At 44.8% G+C, this 15,442-nt stretch overlaps 1 protein-coding gene across 1 annotated transcript in view; it reads right to left on the reverse strand.

The window, feature by feature from the left end:
* RNF123 (ring finger protein 123) overlaps positions 1 to 15,442 on the reverse strand; it is a 112,376-nt gene that overhangs the window by 47,513 nt on the left and 49,421 nt on the right. Inside the window, exons 22-30 of the mRNA XM_044677720.1 lie at positions 14,913 to 15,105; positions 12,137 to 12,282; positions 11,331 to 11,414; positions 8,932 to 9,039; positions 7,468 to 7,645; positions 3,119 to 3,193; positions 1,752 to 1,839; positions 782 to 869; positions 66 to 150 (exon numbers count right to left, since the gene is read on the reverse strand). Of these exons, the coding sequence (XP_044533655.1) occupies positions 66 to 150; positions 782 to 869; positions 1,752 to 1,839; positions 3,119 to 3,193; positions 7,468 to 7,645; positions 8,932 to 9,039; positions 11,331 to 11,414; positions 12,137 to 12,282; positions 14,913 to 15,105 (1,045 nt within the window). The remainder of the gene's footprint in view (positions 1 to 65; positions 151 to 781; positions 870 to 1,751; positions 1,840 to 3,118; positions 3,194 to 7,467; positions 7,646 to 8,931; positions 9,040 to 11,330; positions 11,415 to 12,136; positions 12,283 to 14,912; positions 15,106 to 15,442) is intronic.

Here is a 15,442-nt window from a genome sequence, read left to right on the forward strand (position 1 = left end):
AAAGAAAGAAAGAAAGAAAGAAAGAAAGAAAGAAAGAAAGAAAGATAGATCGATCCAGGACTCACTCTGTAAGCTAGGGAGGTTGGCATCCTCTGGCTTTGTTTTCAGCAGATGAGGCAGCCTAGTGTAGCGATACCCAAATCCGCAGCCCTGGAAGAGAAATGACCCATGAGGGCATGTCAGGTGGGGTCTTCCTTTGCTCTCTCGCCCAGGACGCAGGCCTTGCCTCCCCTACAACACTGCCTTCTTACTACCTCTAACCTCATTAACTCTAATCCCATTGGCCATGTTTGTCCAATCCTTAGCCAATTGTCACTCAGGTCCTGCACTGTGGCAACATCTCTAGACCTCTGAATCCATGCCTTATACCAATATGGTACCTCCATTGTCTCAGCAGATCCCAAATCTGACCTCCCTCTCTGAAAGCCCCTGACCCAGCTCCCTTCTCTCTGCACTCAGATACCTTATCCCATTCCTTTCTCTACACACTCTCCCTCCCTCTCTTGTTCCACTTGCTCTGCCCAGCTCAGTGCCGATGGGCACAGAGAGACATTTTCAAATGTCAAACTGACTCAATTTAGAAAACACTGATTCTGAAAACATTTGAAGAGCCAGACTTTTCCTGAGGGCAGCATGACCTACATTTCACAGTACAAGCCCTACACTCAGTAGCAAATCCAAACAACCAGCCACAGGCAGGAGTCGCACTTCCTCCTTCTTCTGCATTCTGCAAGGGGCTCTGCATTGGGGGAAGAGAGGGCTGGGATGCCAGAGCTATTACCCGCCACAACCGCACAAGGATCCAATTTGTCTGGGCCCAGGGACGCTGCTCATATGGAGCAAGAAGGTTCTTCATCATGGTGATCCGTCTGCAAAGGGGACAGGGAACATGTCAGGCACTTCCAGACAGCCCCCTGGGTTTCAGGAAGGATGTGAAAGCTCCAAGGATGGACATCCTTCGAGAACCCAGGATGAGGTGATGACTTTGTTACATGGGAGGGCTCAATGAAGTGTATAAAAAGAAATATATCATAAAAATAATGGGGGTGTAAGAAACAAAGGGCACTGATGCAACTTAAAAAATAAAAAGCCACAGGGAATATGAAAGAAAATGAAGAAGACTGTCCAGGCTTATCAGGACTTTAGCATCTAAGTTGGGCTGAGAATCCAGGTGAGCAAGAGGAGCCTACTAGGAGCTACTAGCTCTTTATCCCAACATAGGGATTTATACCAGGAATGTGAGACTGGTTTAATAGTAGGAAAATTATCAGCATAATTGACCATATCAATAACCAAATTAACAGAAATCACCTGATTGTCTCAATATATGCAGAAAAAGCCTTTGACAAAATACAACACTCATTCCTATCGAAAACACTAGCATAAAAAGGCCTTTCCTCAAAATAATAAGTAGTATTTATTTAAAACCAACATAGGGAAGGTAGGACACAAGAATGTCAAATCACAAGTGAAACCAGGCAGAGTTGGGGGGCGGTCAGTTAAGGGACAAAGATTAATTTCCTTGCCTTGCTGCAATACAGAAGCACGGGAGGAATACCTCATGTGATCTTGAGCCACTATGCTCATTCCAAGTCTTCTTCTTGTATCCCTGCAGCAGCAGCAAGCTTGTTTTTCTCCCCCTCTACCTCTACTTGCCCCCACGCTCTCTCTCTGATCTCCCTCCTTCCCATCCTCTCTCCCACCAGTCACATAGCTTCCCAAGCAGTGGGGAGGGAGGCTCCAGAACTCACTGTTCCTCAGGTATCCTCTCCACAGCACGCAATGAGTGGGGATAACAGACGTAGCTGGCCAGCGCTTGCATCAGGGAATCTCGGATGTCTGAGTGGTGACAGAAATGTCTGAGGACCCAGAAAGGGAGATGGGGACTGGAAAGGGTCATCATCTGACAAGAGGCCCAAGGCCACGTTGGAGGCAAAAAAACCAAGGAGGTTTTCTCAGTGTCGCTAGGCTAGGAGAAAAAGGCTACAGCTCTGGTTTACCAGGCCAAACCTCACCCAGTCCAGGGTGCCAGGGCCTTGTGAGGTGAAGGAGAAAGCCAGACTTGAGGGTCCTTTTCTAGACACTAGGTCCAGGGTCCAGCAGATGGGCCATTCTATGGAATGTGACAGATTAGAAGGGCATTCCTTCCTACACTCTGGACTCTGTCTGAGAGGCCAGAGTCAGAGAACACAAACAGCACCTTGGGCCTGCTTCACACCACTGACATTTGACAGAGCTGGGTTATGCCTCTTGGGACCTCAGAGGCTCCCTATTGCTTTTAAGATAAAACACGAGCTTCTCCGCCTGAGCTATAAAGCTCACCCTCTTCATTTTGCCTCTCATCTACTCCTTCAGCCTTATTTTACATCAGTCCCCTTTATGCAGTCCAGGTTCTGGCTCAGATAAGTCATTCCTCAAAGCTGCCATACACTCTTCCACCTCCATGAATAAGCATTAATTGTTCCCTGTGCTGAGAATGTGCTTCCTCCTCCAGACTACTGCTCAGAATCATTATTGCCCTTTGAGGCTCAGCTTGGTGACCACTTTCTATGGGAAACCATCCCTAACTATCCAACCCTTTCTTTCACCCACCTCCAGTTGGTTCATCCTCTCTTTTCAAATTAACTTATTTATATGCATGTTGTACTCCACTGCAATAGTTCCTTAAGGAAAGGGATTGTTTCGGTTTTTGTCTTTATATTATTAGCACCATACATAGCACCTTACATAGAATAGACATTTAATAAGTGAGCTAGGTGGCTCAGTAGATAGAGTGCCAGGCCTGGAGATGGGAGGTTTTGGGTTCATATCTGACCTCATATACTTCCTAGCTATGTGACCCTGGGCAAGTCACTTAAACTCCACTGCTTAGCCCTTATTGCTCTTCTGCCTTGGAATCAGTACTTAGTATTAATTCTAAGACAGAAGATAAGGGGTCAAAAAGAAATATAATAAAATAACTAAATGCTTGTTAAATTGGATTGAAAGACTAAAATTAGCAGGAAATCAAGCCTTGCTGTTTTGCCTGGCTCTTGGTCAGTCTAGGGTCCCTGAGGCAAACATCCTCCTTTGGCCCACTCCCAGTACGGTCTCCTAAGAAGCGAGAAAAGTACCTCACCTGTGCCCACAATTCTTGAGTCTGCAAAGTGTTTGGCTAGAATCGCAGCAAGGCGGGTCAGTGTCTCCTCGTAACCTGTGGAGAGAAAGAATCTTAGGCTTTTCAGCACTAGGACCCTGGAGATTCTGTGCCTGTGGAGAGAGTCTAGCAGTCTCCAAATATCTCTGCAGAGGGCAATGACCATCTCATGCTATACTTCTCTGACTCTTCTTGCTCCCTGGGAAGATCTCTTGCCTCTTTGGGCCCTCACCATGGCCTAGCAAAGTTAACAGGTCCCACTCTGCCTGCTCCTCCATGTATGTGCCCAATACACAAAGGGCTAAGAGAACCCTAGATGTACATCCAACAGGACCCTCAGAAAGAATTATCATTATTGGGGGCAGCTAGGTGGCTCAGTGGATTGAAAGTCAGGGCCAGAGATAGGAGATCCTGGGTTCTACTCTGGATTTAGACCCTTCCTAGCCATGTAACCCTAGCTCTTACCACTCTTCTGCCTTGGAACCACTACACAGTATTGATTCTAAGATGGAAGGCAAGAGTTGTTTTTTAAAAAGTGATCACTATTTAAATAAGATCAGAGTGTCTGGATAGACACCTAGAGTTCCTCAGACAGACTGAGGAATAGGAATCCTATATGCTTGTCAGGGCTTTTCACATTTAATGCCAGTGTGATAGGCTCTTCATATGCTCATGGTCATTTGTCACAGATGAGAAAGCAAAAGGAAGCTGGGTCCTTGGGTATGACATAGACAAAGCTCTGCACAGGACATCAGAACAATTTATGTATCTGCCACTGGATTTGGACATCATCTTTTCTATTCCAGGGTCAGCTAGAGACAGCAAATGCAATGATAGACCTAAACAGCTGTGTCAGACAAAGGATCATTTTAGAACTGTCCATTTAAAGGATCTTGTATCACCTAGGAATTTTTTTTTTAATAGCAACACATTCTCCTCCCCTCTCAACCTCAGCACTGGTTAAGTCAAAGGAAATGGGGAGAGGGCCAAAGGCCAAAAGTCCTGCATGATTAAATGCCCACATTTAAAAGCACATCATATTTACTTTCTTTGTGGGCTAGGCACTGCTGCTCCCAGGCTTACCAACATTCCCACATCAGTAATAGGCACATTCCTACCTTTTAAGGGAAGGGTGCAATATGTAAAGACATGTGGTAGGCTAGAAAGAGTACTGGATTTGGAGTTAGAATGTTTGTGTCTGAATACTACTATCTGCCTATATAAACTTGGGCAAGTCTCGAGCTCTCAAGGGCTGTTCCTGCAACTGTAAAAAGACAGGCCCTTTTCAATTCTAAGTCCTGGGATTCCCTGACCAAAATGAAGAATAACTTCCCTTCTGGCCCAGACAATGATTAGAAAAATGACCTGCAAAACTTGGGAAGGCTTATATGAACCAATGTAGAAAAAAGTGAGCAGAACTAGAACAATCTAAATGGTAAGAATGGGATAGCTAAGGGGCTCAGGGAATAAAGAACCAGAACCAGGTCTAGAGATGGGATGCCCTGGATTCAAATTTGACCTCAGATACTTTTTAACTATGTGACCCTGGGCAAGTCACTTACTGCTTACTGCCTAGCCCTTATCACTCTTTTTGCCTTGGAACTGATACTTATTAGTAGAAAATAAAAGTTTTTTTTAAAAAATACATATTTGTTACCATGATTTTTTTTCTCTTTTTTTCTGTTGGGGGAGGCAGGAAGATGAGCAAATTGTTTTTGTTAATTAAAAAAATTAAGTTAAGAAAAAAGAAAATGCATCTGCATGTGTATCATGTATACCATTGACTAAACTCTAAAGGACCTCAGAGATCATCTAATCCAACTCTCTCATTTTTCAATGGAGGAAACTGAGGTTTAGTCACTAAAATCCTGGTCTCCTGACTCCTACTTGGTCTCACATTCTTTCTCTTATATAAATGATCATTTCCCTTTGCTGAGACAGATAAGAACCAGGTGAGTTTTCTCTTCAAACTTAGGAAACAGAGTTTGGGGTTTTGTATGTCCAACTCTCACACACATGAAAAAGGATCTACCTTCTCAATGGGCAATGGTACATTTCAGGACAAAGAAATAATGGGGACAAAAAGAAACATGGGAAGAAATAGGAAAGGGGGTCAGGGATATAAGGGCAGAAAGTGCCTATGGAGCAAGGCCACTTTTCTGAGGTGCTTTTTTCCTTCAGTCTTCAAGAAGAGCTACTCCCTAAGACCTCTGAGTCCAAGGCTTAACATCAGGAAATTCAGGGATTTTCCCAACATGAGGTAAAGTATTACAGCAATGGCAGAACTGAGCCAAGCTAAGATTCCCTGACTACACACATGTGCATACTTCTGGCCATTCAAAGAACCTATCACCTCACTAATTAAGGTTTTGAGGAACTTAAGGGGTTGGGTCAGGGTTGTCAGCCTTTGCTAAGGGGACCCAGGTGTAGTTCACACAAGAAGCAAGAAGAATCATTACACAAAATATTTGCATGTACTTTGCAAATACCTACAGACAATGCAACCTAATTCAGGTTCAATGAATTAGGTTCAAAGGCAATTAATTACCACCAACATGTGGATCATCCTCTAAATGTTTCTCTCTTACCCTTCTCTCACATCCAACTGCATTAGCCCATCTTCCCTAGTCCAGAAATGGTTAGAAGCCCTAGCAAAGGTTAAGATGGGGCAGACTGTGACAACCACAACATGGAACCCAGTTAAAAACACCGCTGGGAGTCCTGAAAGGGCAGATCAGAGGGGATGAGAGGAATGAGGGGGAAACCACCCAGAAATCAAATCCAAAAAGGGCAAGTCTGGCAGAGTCATGTAAGAGCAGCTCTTGTCAAGGCAACTCAAAATGCTAGGAGAAACAAACAAATTTTAAGGGGCAATCACAGGATCATATCAGGTTCTATCACAGGTAACTAGAGCCTCCTTCTCCTTCAGGATGCCATGATCCCCTCTGCTTTGAGAAGGATAAGTAAAGGGATCTGGTCATGATTCTTGACATGTTAGTTTCCTTTTCTTCCCCCCATATTGGGACCCTAAGGACTTCCTAGAAAATCAGAAATTTGACACAGGCTCTCTGTCTCCCTTTGAAGCCTCAATTCTACAAGGCCACGGGTACCCTCTCCCAGGAATTCTAGCTATATGTCAACAAATGTCCTGATCAAACTAGCCTCAGCAAGGATGTCCTAAGGCAGTCTGTGCTCTGTCAGGAAGAACTGCTCTTTAAAAGTGTTCCAATGACTTTTGAAGAGCAAGTCCAAAATGCTCACCTCTGTAACTTGGAACCTCTGAAGGTGAATCTGTAGCTAGACATTCTAAGATCTCAGCTAAGAAGCCTATGCCCATGGACTGTTTAAAACCCAAACCATCTCCATCCTGGCCTCAGACAAGCACAACTTTAACCACTGCCCGCATCAGAAATCTGCTGTCCCCACCCCCCTTATCCTTTCCTATTCTCTGGTTATTTTCCAGTGGGTTATATCATTCCAATCTGCATTTGTGTCCTTATTTCTGTCTCCCAAATGGGGCCCAAAGCCAGCCTTTGCTGGGCTACAGCTTGCTGGCTTGTTTGTAAGGAGAAACATTTCCGTTCCCACTATACCAGCCATAAATCAAACTGCCAGTGTACCCTCAAGGAATAGGGCCCAGTTGCTTTTCACTGTCCTTTCTCTTGCCTCTTCTTCCTTCTTAGTCCTCAGAGGCTGTGGGCCCATAAGCACAGCCCAGAGGACTCCAAGTCCAGCAGGGCCAAGGTAACATGGTGACCAGGGCCACTAACTAGCTGTGGCTTGACCTGGAGTCTCTCAAACTGTTATCTGATAACCTTAGTGCTTATAGTGGAGGAGTCCCACCCAGGGCACTCCAGGAGCTAATGCACACCTTTTCTGGGAAGGGTCTTATTCCCATTCCCAAATTTCTACTGTCTCTAAGATTTCAGCCTTGCTGACTGTTTTCAGGAAACTGGAAATCAGAGGGAATGTTGTTTGAAAAACCAGGCCCAAGGCTTTAGATGTTAGTTTGGCTGCAACAGGCTGTCTGTCCCTAGGGAAAGACTCAGTTTGCATTCTGCTCATCTGCTCATTTGCAATTGTTTGTATGCGACTGGGAGTGTTCAGAGTCTTTTTCCTTTGCATACTCCATCTCCAGCCTAAGTTTAAGAGCTCACAAGGGCTGAGCAGTGTCCATGCTCAGAATACAGGGGTTTGGTCTCCCCAGGGTTGGGTGCAGTTCTGCTTTATGGAGTTCTACACATCAGAACAGGCAGACAACTCTGCCAAGGCATTTTCTTGTCCCCTAGTTTAGGGTGTCCTCTCCCTCTCCAAACCTAGACCTTACTTACCTGGCAGCTCCTCCATGCTATTGACAGGGCTGAAGTAATTTTTGAGGGCACTGTAGCTATTCATGGCAACACTTAAGTAGAACTCCGGCATAAAGGCAAAGAGGGAGCCCGTGCGGTCCCCGTGTTCTATGGTGCGGGTGCAAACCCGGAGAAGCCAATAAATGTCCTGCATCTTTTCCTGGGAGGAGGAGAGAACAGAAAGACTAGGCTAAGCAAAATTCCCAGCAATAGAATCCATCCTGTTAGGCCAATACCTAACAGAGTATCTGAACACTGAGACAGGTGAGTGGCCTCTTAAGGCTGATATATAGTACTAATATCTGGGGATTCAGGGGGGAAATCTAACACCCCAAGAAACCCAGATAGGTTGAAGAGAGGGTGCATCTGGGCTTTAGCCTTTGATCATGTCATATAGGAACCATGAGAGGCTGGCATAAGGTTGGTTCAATACTAGTACCCAAGCAACAAAGAGGTTTCCACACTTTGTCTTCTCCAAAAATATCCCCAAAGCTGCTAAAGATGTTTCCTCTTTGTCATATTTAATCAGTATCTAGAGGTCCACATAGATCAGATACTCTGAGCTTTTAGGCATAAAACTGGTTTAGGTGGGGGGAGGTAAAGAAGAAGTGTGGAGAAGGATAGCAAGAATAGCTCAACGTGTAGTTGAATGACAAAAATAAAAATAACAATAATAACTAAGATTTTAATAGTGATTTGAGGTTAGCAAAGTACTTTACATAACATGATCTTCACAGTGATTCTGTGAGGTAAGAAAAAGCACAGTATTTGGGGTCTAAAGATCTAGGCAGTGCGGTGGCACAGGAAACAGCACACTGGACTTGGAATCAGGAAGATCTGAGTTCAGATCCTGCCTCAGACACTTATTAGCTGGGCGATCCTGGACAAGTCACTTAACAACTCTGTTTGCCTCAGTATCCTCATAACAGCACCTCCCTCAAAGGTTGTAGTGAAGATCAAATGAGATCATATTTGCAAGGCACTTGGCACAGTACCTAGCACAGGGTAAGCACTATATAGATGCTAGCTATTATTATTATTATTAGGTTGGAATCCTGGCCTGCTACTGATTACCTGTGTAACCTTGGAAAAGTCTCTCAGGTCCCCAGATTCCTCATCTATAAAAACAGGGGATGAAACAAGATGACCTCCAAGGGTCCTTCCAGGTAGGTCCAAATCCCAAGAGTCTCTGGTTGCCATGTCTAGTAGGATCCCTCTTCCTGAGCTCTACAAATCTCTACCTTCTCCAACTCACAGATTCATTGTATAGGTTAGTTGGGTGAGATGTCTTAGATGACAAATGTGGGGGTGGAAAGAAGGCTTGGCTTCTTGCCCAATTCAGCCACAAGAGATTGGATTAATGTTTGAGAAGTCTAAGGCATCAATGGTTTGAGGGAATAGAGAGACCACCCTGATCCAAATTAAGCCCCAACCAAAAGCCCTCACCTTGGAGTAGATGGTGACATTGATCCAGGCAAGACGGCGACTCAAATGATTCAGCTTCTCAGAGAAAACCTTCTGACTTTTCATCAATTCTTCCTGAATGTCTTTCCTCTGTTGAGGTCCCCATGAAAGAAGATTCAATAAGTGCATCCCTTCTCCCTCACCCTGGACCACACCCACAGGTTGTTTGGTCTGAGACTCTACTATACACCTCAGATCCACAATTACAAACCTGTCCAGGTTAATCCTGTTGTCTATCCTCCCTTCCCAACCCATAGCTATCATTGGTAGCCTCATCCTAGATGACTAGAGTGACAAGACCCCTAAAATGGTGGCAATAGAGGAGCCCAGGTTTTCAGGAAGGTTCTAGGTGACACATCCTCAGCACAGAACAAGGGCCAAAAGTGAATCCTTCTCTACAGACAATTTGTAGGGAGATTGTTTTTGACTCAATGCAAAAAAATAACTTACACAGAAGTAGATGCTTAACAAATCTCAATGAACTGAACAATCAGAGCTTTCCAAAAGTGGGATGGGCTATTTTGGTCAGTCAATAAACATTTATTAAGCACCAACCATTGTGCTGGGGCTACAAAAAAGAGTAAGACAATTCCTGCTCTTGAAGAGCTCACAATCTAATGACAGAGACAGCATGCAAACAAATATTTACAAACAAGACAGATACAGAGTAAATAGGAGATAATTAACAGAGTGGAGGCACTAGAATTAAGAGGGACAAGAAAGGCTTTCTCTAAAAGGTAGAATTTTAACTGGGACTTGAAGGAAGCCAGGGAGGCCAAGAGGCAGAGATGAGGAAGGAAAGCATTCCAGGCACAGGAGACAACCAGAAAAAATGCCCATTCAGAAGGCCTACTTCCTAGCTGTGCGACTCTGGGCAAGTCACCTAACCCCCATTGCTCAGCCCTTACTGTTCTTCTGCCTTGGAACTAATACACAGTACTGAGTCTAAGACAGAATGGAGGGTTTTTTTTTTTTTAAATGCCCAGAGTCAGGAGATGAAGTATCTTATTCAAGGAACATCCAGGAGGGCCATTGCCACTGAATCAGAATGCAAAGTGGGGTATAAGAAGACTGGAAAAGTGTGTTTGGGGGAGGCATATTATTAAGGTCTCTAAACAGAAGATTTTGTATTTGATTCTGAAGGTGGCAAGAAGCCACCAGAGATTACTGAGTCAGGGGGGGTGTAGAAAGCTCAGGAAGAGGCTAGATGGCCTTCTATTAGGATGTTATTGATGGGGCTCCTACTCAGGTTATGTCTGAGGTACCTTCCACTTCTAAGATTTGGTCAATCTCTAAACAGCTCTACTGGCCATACATACGACCTTCAATTAAGAGAGCTCTGGAGAGACCAAACTACCCCTGCTCAGTCTCCCAACACATAAGAGAATCTGAAGAAAAGAAGGAAAAGGAAGATAGTCGGGTGAGGAAGAAAAGGTGCCTGGTAGCGTCCCTTTCATAAACTCAGGGCTATGTACCCAGGAGGTACTTAATATTTGTTGCCTGAATGAATGAAAGTCTTTAATCCCATGGGACTCCACCTCAATAGAGCTTTTCCAGAGTGAAGGGAAGTGTATATTGCCTCTTTGGATGTTTCTGACCAAGAGTCTTAGGGCCCGCTGCTCCCACAGGGTGTCTGTATACTGGGGGGAAGGGAAGGCGAAGTGTCAGAGAAATTTCGATCCCTTGTGTTTGGAACTCTGATGACTCAGCAAGTGATAGGCACTTTCCTTTCAGATTCATAATTGATGCTCTCCTCAAAAAGAGCAGAGCAGCAGCCAGCTCTCCCAAGCACGGCTGTGTGTATGAGTTCCCAGACCCATACATTAGCACTTAGATGGACTGAGAGGACTTCCCTAACAAGGTGGGGGCAGGGGCTAATAGAGCAGCTCACTGCTCAGAAGCCTTGATGGCAGCAGCCTAGGCCCAACAGCTAATAAGCTCATCTAGCCCAGACACAGTCCCAGGGAAAATGCCAAACACCAGAAATCCAGCAAAACTGCAGGCACAGTCTAATAACAAAGAATAAGCAAGAGATATTTTTCTAAAGCAGGTAAAGGGCATGAAGCAGATATCAAAGGAAAAGAGGAAAAAGGAGACACAAATCTAAGAACTCTGGGACCCATATCCAGCAGGGGAGAAGGAAATGGAGGCAGTTTTCTAGGAACAGGACATGATGAAAAGATGTGCCCTCATGATGGGAAATCAGCACTGTTCCTTTTCTTATAGTATCTCACTCTGGATGGAGCTACAATATTGAGACAGCATGAAGCCTATAGGGACTTCCCAAAGCCTATAGGGCCTTCCTGGACCCAAAGTTACTAGTCTTCAATGAGCCCTACTCAATACCCCCAGCTCTAAGGCCCCAAAGACACTGTTCTTACCCACTTTGGACACCGGCTGAGCTTCTCTTCTGTGTCTTTCAAGGCCATGGCATATTCATTCACATCATCAGAAACACCCACCATCTAGAACCAAACCAGCACAGGGAAACAACTCCTCTATCTGCCATCCCCAGGGAAGCCTAACAGCCCTGGTAATAGCAAGTCCAGAACCCTGTTTTCATGACCAAACCTTTCCAATCTCTGCACTTTAGCCCTCCCCTTACAGGCTCAAGGTGAACATGCCACATTAGTTATAATTTGGGGGGGAAGTGGGCAACAAATAAAAATCCCTGAGATTAGTCTTGCCATACTGCATGTACACATAGATGGTTCTAGGATCATCCCAAAGAGAAGGATAATGATTTAAGTTTTAAAGGGCCTTAGCAAAGGTGATCTTCTGTCTGTCCTTTCTCAGACCATACTGCTCACATAGTCCTATCTTACCCCACCCACCAGGGCAACTTGTGACAATTAGATTAAGTCTACACTGCTCATCTTTAGATTTAATCACCAAAGGTGAGAACACCTCCAATTTCAAGAAATCTTTTTTCCTCAATCCCTTCCACCCCTCCATCTGTCTCACTTTATTTCCTAAATTAGCCACAAGAACATGCATGGACTTGGGTGACCAACTCTACAGGGCCATAGCTCTGGGTTCCAGGTATGGAGTGGAATCTCTAGCTCAGCCCTACCTGAGTCAGACCAGGGAGTTCTCAGTTGTCAGGTATCCCACTTCCCATCAAACTGTGCCAGGAGACCCAAGTCTGAACCTTGCTGGGGTCAACAGAAGCCAGTCCCCTGCTCACCTTCCCCAGCTGCTGGTGAACACTCAGGTTGTACATCATGATGACCCCATCCAGGATCTCTAGTAGGGAGTTCTCCGTAAGGGGCTGATCTGGCTCCTCTGGGGGCCTGCCCAACAATAGGCCCTCATTCTCGTGGCTCCCTTCAACTGCACAGGGAAGAGAGGCTTAGGAAAACAATCAATCTTCCTTGCCCCTTCCCTAAAGCAATGGAGCAAAAGGGCTTCCCACTCCTTTCAAAGGCTGGCTAAGGCCCAGCACTTCATGCCCACCCACACAACAAGAACAGGGCTCCAAATGGAAACATGCTACAGTGCAACTGAGGACAGGTTTGAGGGTTGGGGTCCTCAAGTCAGGTGGTTTGGGGAGATGGGCAGGGCTACAAAAGAATACAACTTAAATGGCTGAGCCATCTCTAATAAGACTAGGTCTGGATGTCTATGATGAGGGGAACCATTTGAATGAAAACTAACACTCTCCTGCCTGCCTTATGAACAATGACTCACATCAATTTTGAATACAATTAAATTTAATAAGTATAAATGAAACATCTTACACTTGGTTTAAAAAAATAGGACTGGAAAGCTAATAGAAGGCAACAGTAAAATCTGACAGCCAAATAAACTAATGCACGCTTGGACTATATTAAGAGAGGCAGTCTAGAGCAAAGGAGTTAGCAGTACCACTGCACTGTGCTCTGGTCAGACTATACTTGGAGTGCTATCTTCTGGGCAGCCTATTTTGGACACACTAGAGTACATCCACAGGAGGACAAACCTGCCATGAAGGAGGCAAACTGAAGGAGTTGAGGATGTTTAGACAGGAAGAGAAGCCTGAGCTGCTGAGTTTCAAGGGAAGAGTGATACATAATCACAAACATATATTTGAAAGCTGTGATGTGGAAGAATGAATAGATCTAATCTAATTGTCCACAGAGGGTAAAACAAGAGTAATGAGTTGTAACTGCAGAGGCAAAGTGCAATACAATGAAAAACTTCTTCACAATTAAAATTGTTCCCAAAAGGAAAGCAATTCAGTTCAGGATTATTGGACACTCTCAAGGGGACGATGTCAGAGATGCTTCAGAGGGGATATTCCTGCTCACATAGATTGATATATATATGATTTCTAAAGTCTTTTCTAATTTGGAAGTTCTGTAATTCCCTGCTGAGCCTGTAGAGTCCTACAAGGACTGGCAGGGAAAGCCCAGGGTAGAGTACTTTCACAAGGTCAGATCTGGGCAAAAGCATCAGGGAGAGCTATTTTTAAAGCATCAATTTCCTCATTTCATCTCCTCACTCCTGAAGGTGCTCTTCCCGAACCCACATGCAGCCATTAGTGGTCACCCGAAGTCAGAGTAGGGCTAGGGTAGGGTCTGAGGGGACAGAATATCTGGCTGAGGTCTGCCTGGGCTTCAATCCAAGCCCTTAAAGATAAGAGCCTCCCAATGACCCTCTGTCCCTTCTGGAGTCATTGGCTCCTTATCCTGACACAATACAAATGTCAGAGGAAGCAGCGTCACTTCTAGGATTCCAGAGCCAACTGACATGACAGGGGCCTGCTATGGCTGCTTCAACTACTAAGGCAGACCTCAACATTAGCATGGGAGGAAGCCCAGAAAGCAATTGACCACTCTAACTGCTCCATAATGAACAAAGATATCTAATTGGCGGCCATATTCCCTGATATCTGGACAACAGAACTCTTCCTTCCAGAGAAAAAGGTTGGATCTTAGTAAGAGTCATCAGGGTCCTTTGAGACTGGTTCTGTCAAACTCCAAACCCTCTTTGGGCAGGGACCATAACCACAATGGGATTTGCTACCCTGGGTATAGGGGAATTTTCCCAATTAATGTCCTTTGCTGTCACACCAGTTCTTATCCACTTCTAATCTCAGCACTCTCTGGTCTTTCTCTTCACACAGCTTCCAAAATAAATTTTCTAGTATAAATTCAACTATGTCACTTCCCTATTCACAAACCTTCTGTGAATCCCTACTGACTACAAGATAAAAAAAACAAAATCAATGCTTGAACCTGGAATATAATAAGACTCTTGGATTCCAATCAACCTTTGGAGCCTTATTTTACTCCACTGTCCTTCAAGAATTCTACATTTTAGAAAACTACACCCCTCACTGTTCCCCAAATGTAGTATGCCATCTCCTCCTTTTGAGGCATTCACAGAGGCTGTCCCCTGAATGTGCTTAAGACAAGCTCTTCCTAACCTCCCCCTATTGAACCTATTCTCCCTTCAAAACTCAAATCAAGTGTCTTCCTTGATCCTCATAACTGAAAGTGAATCTTAGGTGCTCCAGGGTGCTCACTAGATGGAGAGTCAGGCCTAGAGACAGGAGGCCCTAAATTCAAGTCTGGCTTCAGACACTTCCTACCTGTGTGACCCTGGGCAAGTCACTTAATCCCTACTACCTAACCCTTACTCCTTTTAAGCCTTGGAACCAACACACAGTATTGATTCTAAGCTGGAAGGTAAGGGTTTGAAAAAAAAAGAAAAAAAAAGAAAAAAAAGAAAGTGATTCTTCACATCTGAAATTTCCTTCTACCTCTTTCTCTATATCTCTTCTTTGCTCTAGCATACCCTACCTTGTATTATCTACTTATTCATGTAGAATAGCACCAAAAGATTGCAATGACTGTAGTTTCCAGTTGTGTATCCCCAAGACTAAGTACTTCGTAGACCTTTAAAGGATGTCTGCTGAATCCTGCTGACTTGAACTGTCCAGCAGTTACTCAGAGCAGCCCCTAAGCCCCATTACATACTATCCTCCTCTGTTCTCTGCTCCACGTTCAGCGTTCGGATTTTCACTTTTTCCATGGTGCCCAAAGGCCTCCGGGGGTTCATGAGGCTCACAGCTGCTGTGCTGAGAAAGCGGTTGGCTCGGCTCAATGTTGGGGAGCTGAGCCAACTGGGCCTGGCCAGGGCTCCTCCAATAGCTAGAGCAGCCACAGGGCGCTGAGGAAGAAGAGAGACCAATCACACACTGAGGCCTTCCAGTATTCCTGTGTCCCCTTCCCCTGAAATAACCACCAGGCAGAGCTTGACTAAGAGTCTCAAGTCAGTGAGGTAACTGTGGTGCTTTAGGGTCAGAAAGAACACTAAACTAGGAGAAGACACATGTTCTTTCACCAGCCTTGGCACTTATAAGGTGGAAAAACCTCAGACAAAACATCTCTCTGAGACTTATCTTCCAATTTAGTTATGAAGGCAAGGACCAGGAGAACTTGACACTATCTCCAGCATCCTGCACAGCAAGAATTTATTGGGTACTTGTTGAATGAATAAATGAGTG

Source organism: Gracilinanus agilis, chromosome 1, assembly GCF_016433145.1.
Source record: "Gracilinanus agilis isolate LMUSP501 chromosome 1, AgileGrace, whole genome shotgun sequence".
Taxonomy (NCBI): Eukaryota; Metazoa; Chordata; class Mammalia; order Didelphimorphia; family Didelphidae; genus Gracilinanus; species Gracilinanus agilis.